Source organism: Camelus bactrianus, chromosome 15 (genome assembly GCF_048773025.1).
Source record: "Camelus bactrianus isolate YW-2024 breed Bactrian camel chromosome 15, ASM4877302v1, whole genome shotgun sequence".
In the NCBI taxonomy this organism is placed as follows: domain Eukaryota; kingdom Metazoa; phylum Chordata; class Mammalia; order Artiodactyla; family Camelidae; genus Camelus; species Camelus bactrianus.
The window spans coordinates 32,388,757-32,408,166 of NC_133553.1; the positions used below are offsets into that span (position 1 = coordinate 32,388,757).

The 19,410-nt window shown below is 36.1% G+C and overlaps 1 protein-coding gene across 5 annotated transcripts in view; it reads left to right on the forward strand.

Moving 5' to 3' along the window:
- BABAM2 (BRISC and BRCA1 A complex member 2) overlaps positions 1-19,410 on the forward strand; it is a 387,982-nt gene that overhangs the window by 65,639 nt on the left and 302,933 nt on the right. For all 5 annotated transcript variants that reach the window (XM_074341828.1, XM_045511781.2, XM_045511778.2 and 2 more), the window contains one exon: positions 101-177. In XM_074341828.1, the coding sequence (XP_074197929.1) occupies positions 101-177 (77 nt within the window). The remainder of the gene's footprint in view (positions 1-100; positions 178-19,410) is intronic.

Genomic DNA, 19,410 nt, shown 5'->3' on the forward strand with positions numbered 1-19,410 from the left:
TAAGGATCACCTTTTATTTACTTTATTAAATATCATAAACATGTGGGGTTTTACGAAACTCTTTTCATCTCTTTCTTTCTTTTTTTTTTTTCCCTCAAAGCTGCACGTCATTGACTCCTGGACCCAACTGTGACCGATTTAAATTGCACATACCATATGCTGGAGAGACATTAAAATGTAAGTAAATGATGACTGTTTTACTGAAAATGTAGATTACAGTGCTAGCTTTTGGACTTTGTGCTTTAGTTGTATTTCTGGCTTTTAGGTATTATTTCTTAAGGTATTTTCATGAGGATTTACCACTTTTTGAAAATTTGTGTTTCAATCTTAGTTCTAGTGAAACTAAGGTAGTCAGCCAGGAATAAGTTGTGATCAAGTGTGCACGCACATGGTATATGTTTTATAGCAAAGGTCAGAAATACAGATGGCTACAAGGCCAGACTGGTAGGTAACATGAATGAGGGAAGGGGGCTGGGTGTGGCAAATTGGGGCATTCCTGTTTCAGCTTGAAGGATTGCCCCTGCTGATTTATTGAGAGAAGATAAGCATCTGAATTTTTATATGAATTCTGTCAGTGTTAGATGTTGGCCACTCTTTCAGAATTACAAGCATTGTGGGCCAGCATTATGCAGGCCAAACCAAATGTGTGTGTGGGCTGCCTTGAGCTTTTGGATCACTGGTTTGTGACTTGTGAATAGTTTGCAATAGTTGTTGGATTTAGTCCACCATCTACACTGTTGGTCTCGGTCGCATCAGCCCTTCTCTGCCATTGTTACCCGTGCTGAAGCTCTAGCCTAGAATGGAAATGATGATAGCTTTGGTTGGCTAGTATAATCTCATCAGGAATTTTCTCTCTTAAACCTGTACTTGTGGTGTACGGGGTATGAAAGTCTCTCTATTCTTACAGAGAGAAATAAAGAACAAAGATGGTGAAGATAGGACAGATGAATGAACAGTGCCTTCGAGACCATGGACTGTGTGTTTTACCATCACAGGCCAGGAGAGGCCACACCTTCATTTTCTGTAGAATCACTTTTTATTAATTTACCAAATGCAACATGAACTAAAAATGTGTGACATGCTGACTTACTAACTTTGCATTATTAGATCATTCTTTGGCAACCATTAAAACACAAAAGAATTTCACCTGGCTGAGGTAGTAGGACAGATTAGATTGCTACTATTTAAAAAAATTGTTAACTAAATTTAAATGAAATGATCAAAAGTAAGTCATTCACATGGTTAGAAATAGAAATAATTCAGTTTTTTATGCATGAAAGCAGTAGTCCTCTGTCCCATTGCTCCTCAGTCCTAGTCCTGTTTCCCAAGGCAACCGCTTAAAAATTGTTAAAATTGTTTAAGTGTTTAGTTCTTTTTGGGATGATCTCCATATGTCTAAATAATATGCTTATGCCTCTTGTTTCTTAACTTATCAGTTTTAGATGTTATCATTTGACTTCCTGCTCTGATACATGTGGCATCAGCCTATTTTCACTGCACCCTTTATCTCTCTCTTCTCCTTTTCTTTAATGCAATTATATAGCCACTGTTAGTTCCTGTTCCTGGTCAGCCTGTAGCTTTAAATTTTTTTTCTTTTCTTTCTTTCTTTTTTTTTTTTTGAAGGGTTATTTTAAGTGTGGTAAATATGCTTAAAATATTTCTATAGTTAAATGAACAACCCCTAAAAATTCTTAATAAGTGCTTGGCACATGGTTACCACTTAGGCAAAATCTCTATGCAATAGTGATGAGTACGTAGTATGCTTTTATTTAGTTTCCCAGTAACCATGGATAGTGTCTTTTAGCTTCCTACTCTATAAGATGAAGGTATTAGCCCCCGCCCTTCCTTCCATTCCTCTTTCTTCACCTCCCAGCTTTGGTTTTCTATTACTTTCCTTTTGCATTGTCAAGATCAATAACTTGTTGCCTGTTCTAAATCTATAATTGCTGTCCATGCTTTGTCTATAAATTGCTTGAATGATTATCCTGCGTACCTGCTCCTGTAGTTATCACTGTGGGCTTTACTTTTTACTATTCTCTTGGATTTGGCCTCGTAGTGTAGAAACTATGTCTTGAAGATCCTGTGTTTTTAGAATTCTTTCTTGGTAAACAGGTTATCCTGTTATCTTGCTGGAAAAACAGTCTCAAACAGCCTGCTGGGATGCCACTCCCCTCTCCATCCTTCTACCTTTCCTGTAGCCTTGCTGAAGCTTGTATTACCACGGTCATAATTAGGTATCTTAATTTCTAAGAACTCTTTCTCTAGAGCTCTGTTCCTCTTTCACAACATCTTGTTCTTACTTTATGAATACAGTATATTAAAAGCTTTAAAAGACTATAGAGTTTTGTTGTTTTTTAAAATTTTTTTTTCTGTTTTCTGAATTATTTTGATTTTTCCCTGGGGATTATATTTTTGTTTATCATCTTTTTTTAACCACTGTGATTCTATAGCCTTTCCTCAAATAAAAAGTGGTTATTGGTTGTCCATTTATATTTGAAACACATGATAAAACTCTGATTGGGATTTCTGTATAGGCAAGGCTAATTGAGTATGCGGGTTTTAATGGTGGACAAGCTGAGCAACCCCTATGTATTATGTTTTGGAGTTCAGCTGTTCTAGCTCTCCCCCAAATAGTGTATTCTATTTTTTAAGAAAAGCCCCTGTATTTTTTTCTGGGGATACACATCTGACCACCATGCCATTGAAGAGGGATGGATATATAGATTATAGCACATGGAGATTTTAGTTGATCTCCCTGTTCGTATCCCCATGTCTCATTCTTGCCTCCTCACACCGGATGACTACAAGTTTTTATGGGTTTCCAGAACAGATGGCTTCCTCCTCATCAGTAGCCTCTTCCTCACTTTACTGCAACCAAAGCTTTCTCTGCCCTGTCTCATCAAGTACTACTCCGCCATCTGTATTCTGTCTTCTAGGAATTTGTAGAAATGTCTCATCTACTGATTTGCCACTGTTTTCCCTTCCTCTTTATTCTCCTGTTTTGGATTTTTATCTTTCTATTCTTTCACTATCATTGAATGGGAGGTGGGTCTTAGAAGAGAGAAGAAATAAAAGTTTGTGGTCAGTTCAGTCTTGAGCCAGAAATAATGTGACTTCACATGGATCCTTCTAACTGTATGAGTTTATGTTAGGAAGCATTTACTAATATCCTGTACCCTCTCAATATTGTAAGATTTTCATGGGAAGCCTCTTAATAACATTGGTGATTAGGGTATTTGAACTGGGATTTACCATACAAGTTAGTTATGTCCTATAAAATTATTGCTTGATATCATCATTATATGTTAGGGACTTAATTTAGTCTGAAGAATGCTCTATGATAATTGACTAATAAATAAACTTTGTATGCTGAGATTCTTGCACATTAAGGTGAGTCAAGATTCTAGCCTTAATCAGCCCGTAGCCAAATAGAAGGAAAAGGCAATTGATTATGGAAACTATATTTACCAAAGTTCATTGAATTGGAAGAATGAGGTTTTTTTTTTTTTTTTTCCCTTCTGAAATTCCTGACATTATCCTTTCTTAAGGCTGTTGGCCATATGATTAACTTTAGTTTTGGAACCAAGTTATAGCAGGGGGTGCAGAGCCATGGAAAGATTTGATTAATGGACTAGAGGAAAGTCGTATGTACAAATTCCTTCTAGGCTTTGGAAAGATACAGTGTTTAGGGTGCCATTTCACCCTTTGCTTTAAAAAATTATCTGAAAAACTCTCAAATTCTTACCTTTGAAGTACCCCAGTGCTTCAATATTGGAGGCCAAACGATAAACTTCTTTAGATTTCTAGATGGAAATTGCTTTAAAATATCTATTGAAAATGTGATAGAATCATCAAAAATAAATGAAATTGACTACAGAAATTACAAAACATGAGTCATTCTTCTCTGACTATAGAAATTGAAGAATTTACATAAAGGAAATCAAAACAAAAACCTTTTGAACACATAGTTAATACTCAAGTGAAGATCAGTTGAACCATCTTTACTGGACTATTGTTCTATGCACCTGCCCACCTAAATTTGTTCTTGTCAGTAATTATATAGCAAGGTTGTTTTGTATGATATTTAGGCCATGGCTATTTGAAGTTTCTTTCTTTGTAATTGTACTTATTTATTTCAAAAGTAAATCTGTTTACAGTATTTATACAGTTATCCATTGGTATCCATGGGGGTTTGTTCCAGGAGCCCCTGCAGATACCAAAATCTAATCCAGATACTCAAGACCCTTAAATAAAATGGCGTAATACCGTTGGTCCTCTGTCCCCAAGGGTTTCACATCTATGGATATGGAAGGCCGACTATAAATGTTTCTAAGAGGAGTTTGTTGAGTTATGATGCATCGACAGTAGTAGTAATGTAAACAACCTCTTTTTCTAAAGTTTCCCATTCAAAACTTATGGTGTGTAGTTTTAAACTATAATTTTAACCAAGGCTGAATCAGTATATTCAGAGCTTATAGTAATTTTACTACATAACTTTAAACTCAGCAGAGTTAGAGATGGAGTTTTTTTTTAAATTAAATTATATCAGCAGTCCCTAGCACAGTAAAGATACTCGACTAAGTATTTGTTGATAGAATGGGATAAATGCATGCATGTATCAGTGAATCTTAGTGTTCAGATTTTTGTTGGTTGAAGTATAGTGTTGTAACATTCTGTTACTCGTATCAGTTTTTGCCAACAGAAATTCAGTCTTTAGAAGTTATTTATTATACAAGGAATTTGTAATTGGAACATTGCTCTTACCAATTCAGAAAACAGGAAGGACGTACTGTACTTTGCAGATTTGGAGTCTGTTTCCATTCTGTCTTTATATATTCTACTCTGCCTTCTCAAAGCGGATTAATGAAAATGGTATGTAACAAATTTTATATTTTGGAATATTTTATATATTATACAACAGTTCTTCTATAAATAAGTGTTTTATCTATGGATAAAGGAAACTTTGCAGTTAATGATAGTAAGAATGAGAGGCAGAAGAGATGGCATATTTCTACCCATGAATTCATGAATTGATTCCTACAGAATTACCCACATTCAAAATGAAATAATTGAAATCAAAAAGCCCAGAAGATCACAGTAAATTAGGAATGATGTTATTCTTTTCTCAGCTCTTTTATTGTGAAGAGACAACTGTTGGGCAGTAAAAGAGTTGCCAATTTGTGTAAGATTCTCATGGAAAATGTCAAAGGATATCTGAATTAAAGAGAAGCCCTTGAATTTCATGATTGTAGAAGAGCCAACTGGTAGTTACTTAAAGAGGATTGGAAAAGTGAATCTTCAGTGGTCAAATTGATTTAAATAAAACATGTATTACGGTCTAGAATGGTGCCACTAGAACTAGAGTGAAAATATACCAGATATGTCGAAGTTCACAGAGGAAGATAATGAACTTCATATAAATGCATATTTGTGAAAATAGTCACACTCTGTAGCATTTAATTCTTGAAGAAATTAATGTGTTTGTGTTTTTGTGTATCCTCCTTAAATAGGGAAGGGAGTGAGGCTGTTTTGCTCATGTTTTATTTCTAATCTCTGCCTTACTGCCTGGCATTTAGAGGGGCTAAGTAACTGTGTGGAATGAATGGACCATGTTCATTGTTTGGATCTGACAATGATGAGGTTTGATGAGGAAGTGACAGAACTCTGAAATATCCTCAATTTTCCAAGTTTTTTGAATAACACTATTAGGTAACTCTAAAGAGAGATAATTGAAATATTTCAAGTTATATCAAGCAAGTCTGCAGCCGGAATCAAATGGTTTCCTAACATTGGTTTCAAATTTGAAATTATCATTTGTTTAAAATCTGTATTTTTCATACTAACAATTTATTTTAATCAAGGACTGTTTGGTTATAAGAAACCCATTGGAACAAACATAGAAAGTTTGTTTGTCTTTATAAGGAATTAAGTGAATTCCATGGTGCCCAAGGGCAGGAAGTATAGCCAGGCCTCATAGGGACTTGAAGGATGGTAGACATGATGGCAGCCAGTCAGCAGCATCTGTGCCCTTGTGAGTATTTTTCTCCTGCAACATATTTTATTGTCACTTTATTCTTTCTCCCCTCCCCCAGATTTCTCTGTTTCTCCTCATGTAGAGTAGAAATGGCTTCGTGAGCACCCTACGTTGTGACTAAGTTCAGGACCACTAGAGATAGCCTGTGTTCTTTGAGTTTAAATTCCTGAGAGAGGGGATCTGATTGACAGCGTGGTCTGGGTGTCCATTTGTGATCCATTCATATGGCCAAGAGTTCTGGTTCAGGTATTATCATGGTTCCTAGAGGCCAATTTCAGCACAAAGTAAGCATGGGCTGGGCAGGTACCCAGAGAGGTATCTATTGCACTGTTTCAGGAGTTCTTTCTAAAGAGCTTCCAGATGAAACTAGAGACATTTTCCCTTTGTCTTTAACAATAGAAGCAATGCCATTGTTTATTATCTGAGAAGAATGATGAATATTTCAAAGCCATTTGTGACAGAGTCAAGAAGTCATGTCAAAAAATTATCTCTAAAGGTTTTGAAGTTGAAAGTCTTTCCCAGAGGAAAAGCCTTTTTTCCCCCAGAGGAAAAAGTGAAAAAAAAAAAAAAAAGATTATGATTTGGATAATATAATTTCTCCCTCATGTCTTCAGAGGAGCAGTATAAAATTACAGTTCATTTCCAAGACTTCAGTACTGCGCCACTAAATTTAAATTTGTATTTTTTGGAGAATGATTACAACAAAATGAAACCAATCTTAGAACTGCTACTTAAATAGGATGCATCATTTAATTAAAAGTGGTCAAATATACACAAATATTTTTATAGACACATTGCAAATAGTGTTCCAGACCTTTGGCTTTACTGAATCTTGAAATTCAACTTCATTTTTGATCCTATCTCAACTGGTTTGGTGGGATGTGTGTGTGTGCGCGTGCGTGTATGCGCACATGCACGTGTGCACGCGTTAACACAGTGCTTCTTGCATCTCAGGTGTATTACATATTACTTTGTTTTAGCCCAGTCAGCATAGTAAACTCAGAATGCTCTTTTTTCCCCTGCTCTTTGTCCTCTAAAGACAGACTTGTGTAGCACTGAGTAAAGACACTCGGGGCTTGGCAGTGATGTCTGTCAAACAGAAACTAAGCACCAAACTGGTAGCACCAGAAGGTCCTAGTGGTGTTGTGGGGTTTGTTGCGTCAGCTGAAAGAGATATTAAGGTTCTGTTGATTTAATCTTATCTATGAGAATTTTGCACTTTTCTTGGTTTGTTATTCTACCTTTTATTTTGAACTTTGGCCAGTTAGTCGAAAAGCTGGCTGCTGTGGCTATAGCTGTTGGCAGTTTTGTTGGGATGACAGTATTATTTTATGAAAAATTTCTTGTATTGTTTAAAATAGATAATTTATTCAGAAAACATTAATTAAGTAGTTTTTCTGCTTTAATCCTTTCCCACTTCCCTTCAGGATTTTACTGACTGAATCCCTCAGCCTAGCATTCAGGCTGTCACAGTCTGCCCTTCCAGCCTCTCCGTCACCCCCTCATTGGAGCTCAGGGGACAACAAACCGAGTCAAAAGCCCGTACAAGTGATTTGCTCGTTATAATTTCCAAATATTCTGCCTTTCCTCTTTCTGCTTCTGTTTACACTGTTTGGGCTTCACTAGGATGGACCAAAGCAATAGCAAGATGGTCTATTTCCTGACATAATTGGTTCTTCATTTGCCTTCAGCAACCTGCCGCTCTGATGGTTGTGCTGTCTGGGAGGCTTCTTGGCCAGTGCTCTTCTGATCTCCGAGAGTACCTGCAAGGAGAGTAGGAGTGAACCATTTTTACTATGACTTGTGATAGTTGAGTTAAGTAAAAAGCTGGACATGAAGTCCAGGGATTTTGTATTTTGCGTCATGCTGAGAGGCATGATCACTTCCCTTGGTAGCATAGTTCATTTTACTTTATTTTTGTCTTTTAAAAAGATTCGTTTACTTAAAGATTATTATTATCTAGCGCTCAAGGTATTTTTAGAGGCTAATTAGGGAAGCAGGTCACCTTTAATTTAGTGAATGTTCAAAAAAATGCTCATTGAAAGGCAAGTAAGAAGTGCTAATTTTGTGGATTAGACATTAACTCTCCCTCAGATTTTGAGGATTCCTTTGTCTTGGCATTTCAGAATGTTTTTTTCTTGGAATTCATGGAATGTTAGAAAAAGTTTTAAGAATAGCAACTAATTTTATTAAAAATTTGTGAAGTCAGCTTAGTTATAGCTAACTATATATATACATTCTGACTTGATGGTGATTATAGTTTTTTACAAAATGATATGACTGCTAAAACTAACTTACTGAGCATATATTTTATAGTTATACTTATTTATATACACGTTCTCATTTAATCACACAGTCACTTTGAAATAGAAATTCATATCCCATGTTTTTATATTAAATTTATGGAAGTATAATTTATATAAAATAAAATGTATCCATTTTAAAACAGTTTCATACATTTTGGCAGTTATAAAAAGCTCTTTAACTACACTACAGTCAGGATACAGAACATTTTCATCCCCCAAAGATAATAGAACATTTTTTTCCCTTCACAAATCAGTCCCTTCCACCACCATCCCCAACTCCTGATCCTTATCCTCTCTCTGAAATTATAAAACAGTTCTGTTTTTGAATTTCATGTAAGTGGAATCATATACTATATAGTTTTTGGTATATGGCTTCTTTCATTAGTATAATATTTTTGAGATTCATACATATTATTCCTTATATCAGTACTTTGTTCCTTTTATTGCCAAATAGTAAAACATTGTATAGATATACTACAGTTTTTTTTTTTAATTCACTCATCTATTGAAGAATGGTTGTGTTATTTCCAGTTTTTGGCTAGTATGAATAAAGCTGCTATTAAGTTTTTGTACATGTCTTTTTGTGGAAATATGTTTTCATTTTCTTGGGTAAATAGCTAGGGGTGCAATCACTGTGTTGTAAGCTAAATGTGTGTGTTTAACTTTGTAAGTATTCGCTGAAGTGTTTTCCAAAGTGGTTGTACTGTTTTACATTCCTACTAGCAACTTATGAGCTACCTAGTCATTCTCTGTTCTTACCAACATTTGGTATTGTTGGTCTTTTAAATTACATCTAGTCTAGTGGATGTGTAGAGGTATCTTATTGTTTTAATTTGCATTCTCATGTGCTTGTTGGCTATTTATGCATCTTTTGTTCAGTGTCTGTTCAAATGTTTTGCTTAATGTTTTAATTAGATTATTGGTCTTTTCATTGAGTTGTAAATATTCTTTATATAGTCTAGAAAGAAGTTGTTTGTCAGTTTGTTAGTGTTCTCTTATAGTCTGTGGCTTCTTTTCACTTTCTTAATGGTGTCTTTCCAAGAGCACAAGTTTTTAACATTGACGAAGTCCAATTTAACTGGTTTTTTTATTATTATTATTATTATTGTTAATGCTTTTGGCTTCTTGCCCAAGAAATCTTTGCTTGAAGGTCTCAAAGATTTTCTCCTGGAGGTTTTATATTTTTACCTTTGATATTTTGGTCTGTGATCCATTTTGAGTTAACTTTGACCATATGTATGTTAGTTAATCATTTAGGTGTAGGTCCATTTCTGAACTTTACACTTTATTCCACTGATTTGTCTTTTCTTATGTGAATATAACACTGCCTTGATTATTACAGCCTTATAGTAAATCTTTAAATCAGTTACGGTAAGTCCTACTACTTCTTTTTCAAAGTTATTTTGCCTATTCTAGGTCCTTTATATTTCCATAGAAATTTTAGAATCGGCTTGTCAAATGTCTACAAAAATTCTGCTGAGGCTGCAGTGATCTGGAGGTCAGTTTGTGGATAATAACATTGAGTCTTCCAGTGGATGAAAATGATAACCTCTCCATTTAGTTCTTCTTTAATGTCTTTCAGTATTTTGTAGTTTTTACTGAACAGGTTTTGTACAAATTTTGTTAAATTTACCTCTGAATATTTTTGATGCTAATTGGTAGTATATGTATTTCTCTTTGTTGCTAATCTATTGATATAATTCCCCTACATTTCTTTTTCTTGCCTTAGTGACCTGACTAGAATCTCCTACAAATTGCTGGATTCAAGTGATGAGAACAGACATTCTTGCTTTGCCAGATTTTAGGGGAAAAGCAGATAGTCTTTTACCATTAAGTATAATGTTGGCTGTATATTTTTCACAGGCTCTGTTTATCAGTTTGAGGAAGTTCCTCTCTATTCGTAGTTACTTGAGAGTTTTTCATTCTGTTTTGTTTTAAAATCAAGAATGGATGTTGTATTTTGGTAAATACTTTATTCATCAATTCACACTTTATTCATGTGGTTTTTAAAAATTTTTATTAATATGGTGGATCTCATTGACTGACTTTTGAATATTCAACTTACCTTATATCTCTGATAAAAACTCCAGTAGATCATGATGCCTTTATATATGTTGTTGGATTCAACCTGATAAAACTGTTTAGAATTTTGCATTTGTGTTCATGAATGTTATTGGTTTGTAGTTTTCTTTTCATGCTTTTTATTGGTTTTAGCATCATAGCAAAACTGACTTCAGAATAGAATGAGTTGTGAAGTGAACCCTTTTCCTCAGTTTTTGGGAATGGTTTGTGAAGAATTCATATTATTTCTTCCTTAAATGTTTGGTGGAATTCTCCAGTGAAACCACTTTAAAGTACAGGTTACATTTTCTTAATAGATATAGAATTTAGTTCATCTACTTCATCTCGAGTGTTGGTAGTTTGTATTTTTAAAGGAATTTGTCCATTTCATCCAAGTTGCTGAATTTATTGGCATAACCTTTTTCATAATAGTGTTTCTTTTTTTAACATGTAAAATTTGTAATATAGTCACATCTGTTTTTCCTGATATGGGTAATTTGTTTCTTCTCCCTTTTTTCTTTTTATCAGTCTGGCAAATTTTTCAATTTTATCTTTTCAAAGAACCAGCATTTGTCTTCATCCATCTTTTCTGTTGTATTTCTATTTTCTATTTCATTGATTTCCATTCTGATCTTTAATATTCCTTTTTTCTCTTTGAATTTTCTTGCTCTTCTTGTTCTAGTTTACTAAGTGGAGACTGAGGTCACTGATTCGAGATCTTTCTTCTCTAATATAATGCTATAAATTTCTATCTAAGCACTGCTTTAGCTGTATCTCACAAGACTAGATCTGTTGTACTTTCATTTTAATTCATCACATTTTCTTGTTTCCCTTTTAATTTCTTTTTTTTTGACTCAGGTTGTTTAGAAGTGTGTCATCACATTTTCTTATTTTGCTTTTGATTTCTTTTTTTTTTTTTGACTCATGGACTATTTAGAAGTGTGTCATTTAGTGTCCAGAATTTTCTAGATTTTTCAAATATCTTTCTTTCATTGATTTTGAATTTGGTTCCATTATGGTCAGAGAACATACTTTGAATGACTTACACCCTTTAAAAATTTATTGTGACTTGTTTTATAGGTTCCGATATGGGTTGTCTTACTAGTAAATGTATAGCATCTTGTAAGGGTACAAAGTTGCTGTCAATATATGCCTTCAGTTTATTAATTATCTTTGTATCTTAGGGTGATTCTCTTTTTTTTTTTTTTGCAAGATTATGGTACTGGCAATAATGCCTTCATATCAGAAAAGAGGGGCTTATAGCTTTTCAGAGCAGGTGAAGCAGAAATTTAAAAATTCTGGTCTGACCTAAGAATGAAAGCTACTTAGGAAAGCAGGTTCTTAGTGGAAGTGTATGGACCGCCCAGATATGCTTCTGTTTCTTTTGAACTAGTCCTTTTTCTTTATTATTTTGACCCTTAAGGACATTGAGCTGCCCTCATCTCTAGCATATTTCAACAAAATTTAGCGTAAGACCTTTTGGGACATTTGATGGCCATTCCAGATGGTGCAGGCACTGCGGGTCATGTCATGTTGCACAGCAGGCTTGTTTTATTATCTGATTGCTGTTCTCCACTGATTTTCACTGGATCATTAGTCTGCTCTGGGGGAAATAATTGAGATTTCATATTTCCCTTCTCCCAGAAGATATGCATGTCAAAATTTCCTAGTATGTGACATCGTTCATATTATTAACTTGTATATATCGATTCTTAATAAATCAGTCTCTCTTTTTATATTTATATATGTGGCAGATATGGCTCTTCTATTTCTACTGAAATTAAAAAGTGAGACTTCTGTCTGATATGACCAGCCTAATTCTTCATAGAACAGTTCCTTTAATACTCTTCCCAGGCTGCTGTCAGACCTGCAGTTTATTGAAATCTTTCTTCACATTTCCAGAGTCAGACAAAATCTTCTGATTCTTCGGTTGGTTTTATATCAGCATATAAAAAAGAAAAGCAGCAGTGGTTTTACCCCTCACATCTCCCTTCTGATGCCATTCACATTAATACCATTAGTAACAACCCCACCAAATAAATAAATACCTAAATAAATAAATAAAATTTTGTTTTTCTTCTGCCTTTGGCTACTGGGCTAGGTTGTAAAAGGAAGAGAACAAAATGTATTAGCAGGATCCCGTCTTTAGTGATGGGGAGTGAGAGCCATTAAAAAAAATAAACCAGTTAACAAAAAATATGGCAAAATAGGAAGGTGGATGCTAAGAGGATTTAGGAAGTTCCAGGGAGTTTTACAGATATGAGATTTTATGTGAAGACCAAATACATCTAACTTGTGGGAGAGATGAAGGGGCAAGGGAAGCGAGAGTTAGCTTGAGGAGCAAGAGAAAGGAATTAAAACATTTTTTTTTCATGTACTCTGAATGAAATTTATATTTTCCCTCTTCTTGGGCCTGAGAAATCAGACTTTTCCTATTATTATCATTCTCTCTGGGAAATCCTGTTTGATAGTGGTGCTGTAAACCTAAATCGATGTGGTTGCATTCAGCGTATAGAAAAGTTCCAACTCATCTCTAGTTAGTTCTCCCTTTGTACTTATGCCTAAACTACTCCATCTGGAGAAGTGCCAATTTGCCACTAAATTTAAATAAATAAGAACATTTCTCATCAATAGGGGTGGCAAATTTAGCCCCTCTTTAGAGCACTGAGCAATTTATGACCATATGTTAAATACCATAAAACAGCTTTAAAGACTTGGTCCCTGGCCATTGCCAGATTGCACCGTAGGAGTACGCAGCACTGTGAGGGCTGGGAATGCTTCCTTCGGCCCTTGGAGGGCTCAGTAACTCACTGATGTCACAGCCAGAGAGGCCTGTTTTCAAACATTCCCTTCATAAAGGTGAAATACAAAAAGATTCCCTTTTGGCATTTGGGTGCAAAGAAGGCAAGACTTCTTTTTGATTCTGAAGGGTCAAAATTAGTATGGAAAGTGTTGTGTGGGAGAATGAGTAACTTGGCATCAGTGAGCCCAGAAGGCAGGTCTAGGAATAGGTAAGAGATATCCTACTCATTCTTTTTCTTGGAGCATGAACTGGACTTTTATAAGGCATAAGCAAACCAAATACCACATGTTTCTCCATCGTTTTCTTTTGGCCAACTCTCATGGAATTAATATTAATGTTAAAAACAATTTTTAAAATTTCGCCCTATAGGGCTGCCAATTATAAGGATGTCTTTTCTTCCAGGAGTGTGACTCATTATTTGGTGAACTCCAAATATTAGTTTTTCTTCTTACCATCATCACAGCCTGTGAATCATTTATGGCATTCCGTGGGCTCATGGCTGAGAAAATGAAGGTGTGTGCCAGCAAACATGTGATTGTTGGTCAAGTAAGTGCAGTAGGACCTTAGATGGACTTTTAATACATGTGAGGAAACCACTGGTTCAGGCATGGGGCAGTGTTATTAAATAGGAATAGGCACCAAGAAGCTTTGTATAGTATCTTTCTGAGTGTTCTCTTTGAAGGATAACTCTTCCTATAAAGGAAGAGATGAAATTTGGCTGTCAAAGGCCCAGGATTCCTAGCCTTCTTAAATGTACACGTGCCAGCCTGAGGGCTGATTTCCTGTCGGTTCCTGTGTGGTTTGCACTACATCCTCTTTGCAACAGATAAGTATTTTAGGTCATCTATCATAGCCGCTACCCTGTAAATTCTTGGTGGTTTGATCTCAATTTGCAGAAGGCAGATGGCATGCTTCTCTAGGAAGTGCAGCGGGAGAGCTCCAGTCTCCCTTTTCCTAAGGCCAGGAAGTAAACTATTGTTATTCATCATTGCTTTTTCCTTTGCAAGAACAAAAATCTTTAAACTTTGGCAAATTCTAAAAGTGCTTGGTAGCAGTTTGAAATTACCCTTTCCATTTTGTTGGTCTAGGGCAAAACTTGAGTGATCTTTGACATCATTTATTAACCTTGCCTGGTTTTTCCTTAACACAGGTATGTATGCATTAGTAGAAGTTTTCCCCCTATTGCAAATGAAGTCATGCTTAATCTTCAGAGTCACATCAGGGTGCCTTGTTTTATTTTGGCTTTGATTTTCAAGGATAATCTAATAACTTAGGCCATGCTATTGCCCAGTTATTTCTTCTGTTTTTCTTTACTTTAACAGCGGGAATTTTTAACTCCTGTTACCAGCATCCATTAAGACTGTTCACTTTGGATATGACTTAAGTATTTGCATTAGATTTTCACTCTCTGGTGGGGAGGGATAGCTCAAGTGGTAGAGCACTTGCTTAGCATGCATGAGGTCCTGGGTTCAATCCCCAGTACCTCCTCTAAAAATAAATAAACCTAGTTACCTCCCCCACCAAAATAAAATAATTAAATAATACTATAGTAAATAAAACATAAGGTTATTAAAGATTTTCACTCTCTGGAACACAGAGATAATTTAAAGCACATTTCTTCACTAGTTAATGTAAAGATAAATATCATTTTTGTTGTTCTAATTTGTCATGCTGTAGTGGATGAACTATATTGTGGAGTTTAGAAAAGAGCAATTTTCTTCCTTTCTTATGACTCAGAGGTCACATTTTGGCAACTTGGTTTTATTCATGTAGAATAGGAATTACCTTTAGCCCAGTTCATCTAAGAGAAGAACCTGTTTATAAAGAGAATACAGACTCATGCATGAGTTATTTTAAATGGAATCCGTAACAGCCTGTCCTGGCACACATCATTTCTACTTCTGACTCGTCTTCTTTTCATCTTTATAAAAAACCCCATCTTCTGTAAGGTTCAACACCAATAGTGTAGCTCTTGGGTTTTATGTCTGCGTGTGTGTGTTCTTAAGATGAATGAAGGGAAAGGAAAGATAAGTTGTGCTGCTTTACAGAAAAAGAGTGAACTTTCTGAAGGTGGATTTTTTTGTCAGTTCATGGATATCAGGCAGTATCATCATAAAAACAGCTCAAATCCTTAGGTAATGCACTAAAGATAGCATGAAGGAGGAAATTTGGATTTCAAGACATAGGAAAACTTGTTATCCAGATTATTTATATCCAATCAAATCTGTAGTTCCTGAAATAACATACTGTTAAACTCTACCAGCAGAATCCCTGTGATCTCTAAGGTCTGTATGACCCGCATGGAAGCTGATCAGGAAATGTTTGTTTATTAAAGTGAGTGAAACCAGAGCACTAAAAGATTACATCTTATGTGGGAAGTCTTAATTGGAAAAATATTATCAATGGGACTTTCAGTAGGACAAGGGGTATCTGAAAATTTGAGAAAGAGTGCCATGGTTTCTGCATCAGAGACAGGGAAAGAGAACTCTGAAGGTTATATACATCTACAGGTTGACATGCATATTTAGAAAGAACCAGGAAAAAGACTCACAAAACTGGTTTTGCCAGCACTTGGGCTGCAATAGGATGAAAGGACTTTACTTTGTAAAGAACAATTCTGAATGGATTAATCCCTCATTATAGAATGATGAGTATAGAACATTAGAAAGAAAGGAATAAATTGAGTTTTTCCCGAGAGTAGCAGAACTTTTGATTCTGTCAAAGGATCTCATAGGCATATCATGAAATGATTAATTAGACATGAAATATGTTGCTTGACAGTATGCCTGAAGTCTGTCATGACTAAAGAATGAATGCTACTTAATGTTGAAATCAGACAATTTGGTCATCTTAATGTAGAGCAAATTGCAAAATTGTTTCATCTCCAGTTAATTTTTTTTTATTGTTCTTATTTTCCTGTTTCTCCTCTTTCTGTTTTTCTAAGTGTAATTTCACTACTCTTGGGTAAGACAAGTTACCTGCAGTTGCACTCAAACATCAGAGCTTTTGCCTGCTTTAGCAGGGTTAGCCATCTCCTGTAGAAAGGAAAGAGAAGAATCCATGAATCTCAAAGCACTTTCACATATCCAGTTGTCCAGTCATTACAGAGTACCTCCTCAGTCCAGATTCTGAAGCCCGGTATTTGAGGGACATCATTGTTTGGCACCATCATAACCTTTTCAGCATTCTCTTCTCTCTCTATCCCCTTCTTTGCTATAAACCAGGTTACTTGGACATCTGTCCCTAACCTTTTCAGCTCTCTCCTCTACTCTCCCTTCTGAATATCTTGTTCCATTGTAGTCTGGTCATCATTCCTTGGGCACATAATTTGCTTTCTACCCCCTAAGCTTTGCAAATTCCTTTACTCTTGCTTATAATTACCTTCTCAGATTTCTTTGTTTATCTCAGGCTACTATGGACAGCACTAAAAGTAGACGTTTTAAGAAAGAACTGATTAGACTGAGCATGATTTTAAACTGAAACAAAGCAGTCAGTGAAGTAGGAGACTGTGGCGTATTGTCCAGAGATGGCCCCAATGATATCTCCTGTCCTACCTGCTCTTCTGTGCTGTGTGTGACCTTGCCACTCCTCACTCAAGAGTTGGAAAATAACTTTCCTCCCCTTGAATCTGTGTGGCTGTGTGGGCTTGTGACTATTTTGACCAATAGAATGAGATGCAAATACTGCTGTAAGACCTCTGAGGCTGGATCATAAAAGGCAATTCAGCTTCCATCTTAGCAGGAAGACTTGTGCTCAGAGCCTTTGGCAAAAGAAGTCGAAATGACTACTTCAAGGTTGCCATGCTGTCAGGTAGCCGAGCCACATGACTAGTTTGCATGTAGGCACTGCAGTTGGCAGTTCTTGCCTTCGAGTTACCCCAGCCCAGGCACCAGATGTGTGAGTGGAGCCATACTGGACCCTTCAAACTAGCTGTCCACCAGCTGAATCCCACTGAGTGATCTCAGTCAATGCTGTGAAGAGCAAAAGAATCGTTCTGCCCGTAATTCTAACCCACAGAATCTGGAGCATAATAAAATGGGGGTCGTTTAAAGCCTCTGAGATTTGGGGTCGTTTAAGTAGCATTAGTGATTAGAGTACAGACCCTGAAGAATACGAGTGGAACAAGAGCCTGGAGGAGGTGGAAGAGGTGGGACAAGAGCAGAGATACAGAGGTTGTCTCTGGAGGGAGAAGGAAAAGACAAAAGGGGTGAGAAAGAAATGGGTAAATTTTGAGGAGAAAGGGTGGTAAATTCACATTGATGGTCTATTATTCATTATGTAGGTAAATATATGAATATATATTTGAATATCCATGATTTATTTTCATATCTGGGTGAAGTTGGAGTTTCAGGTCACCTACCAAGAGGCAGAAGGTCTGGAGAGGGCCTGGCTGTCGGGTGGAGAGTGTCAAAGACTGTACAGCTGACTGTTAGGTCCTTGCCCTTGACAAATACTTTTATGAGGAAGACAGAGGCTTGGCATTTAGTCATCATGGTGTGCCTTCCTGAAGCGAACTTTGTGCATAGTGTACGCTGTCAGTGGGAAGTACTTTGCACCCTACAAAGAAGTGGGGGACTCTCCCCAGAGGGGTGCTTTGGACTGCTGGGGCTCTGTTTATGAGTTCTGAACCTCAGTGTGGCTCTTCAGTATTTCAGATAACCCAAAGCTACTTGTGGTTTTGGGGAATGGAAGGGATCCTACCTTTGGAGTGGGGACACTGGTTTTAAGTAGCAGCTTTCTTGAGAGAAGAGGGGAACAGATCTACAGTTACGCTTTTTGTCCACGTTGAAGACTCAGCAAGTGTTGTTAATTGAGTAATGGAATTGCTTCTATAAAAGAATTTTCTGTAGCCATCCAGCAGCCTGGCCCATAGCCACATGCAAGTCAGTTTGTTTCTCTGAAGGAGTACATGCTCCATGTCTAAATGTACTCTTAAGAGTCTGGGAATCCTGCAAGTTTCAGGTAGTTTTCTATTTAGTAAAATATTTAATTTGTTGTTGAAATCTTTTAATGTTGTAAGAAGAGAGATGCCGTAACCTCACTGAAATACTACTGGATGCTGAAACACTTACTGGATAAAAGAGCACTACTTTCATGACAGGCTAACCATGGTGTATCAACCCTTTACTTCATGTATTATGGTCAAGACAGAATTTGCCCCAGTGTTAGAAGGGATTCTACTATATTTCAGTTGATCTCTATTAATGCTTTTATTTCACAATTTCTTAATGTTTTATTTATTTATTTTTCTACTGTGTTGGGAGTGACCTTGGCACTTCTGAAATGTGACTTGTGTTTTGCTTATTTCTCCACCCCTTCCCTGAAAATTGCGGTACACGTAGATAACTTGCTCTTACAGACCCTGTTTGATTTGTTTCTTTCTGACTTGCGTAACTTTCCTGGCCAGAGCGTGACTGTCTCTGTCCTTTGTTATCATCAACTTAAGTTTAAATTATCAAACAGAAATCTGTTATTGTGATACCATTGCTTTTAATGAACTGCTCCTTTTCTGTTGCTTTGTTTTTCACTTTTTTCTTTTTCTTTTTTGTATTTTTGTTGAATGATGACTAAAGCTTTAACTATTTTTACTTTGGTAATAGTTTTATTATTTTATCATTTTATCCTTGTTTCTGTAAAGCATTTTTTTTAAATCGACTTCTGAAGAATTTTAAATTATTCATCCTTATTTTTCACCATCCTAAATTTTTATTCATTTTAATCCCCCTTCCCCTTTAGTTTCTTTGGATTATGGGACTTGCTTTTGTTTATTGTTAAACTTGTTGTTTGACTCTGTCGTGTGTGAACTCAAAGGATCCTTCATGCTACTTTTTTTTTTTTTTACATCTTTTTTGGTCCAGCTGCTGGGCTTTTCAGAGTTTTTTGACAGTAGGAAGTATTATTCAGTTTTTTTGTTCATGAATTCCACAGGCTAGTGCTTGGTTTTCACAAAGTTTCTGAAAGTTTATGAGTGGGCTTTTGCACGATCTTTCAAGCCCTGTTTTGTGGGCGCCAAAGCACAAGGCTCAGTCTGAGATTGTTCTTTGTGTGCTAGTTTGATTCTGCTGCGGGTGCTCTGGTTTGTGCCAGTGGTTGCAGTCAGCAAAAGACACATTGTTAAACAATGAACTCAGAACTGAAAGAAAGATTGGTGTGGTTCCCCTCCTCCCATCTAGCATTCTGTGGTTATTTCTCCTGATTTTTTGGCA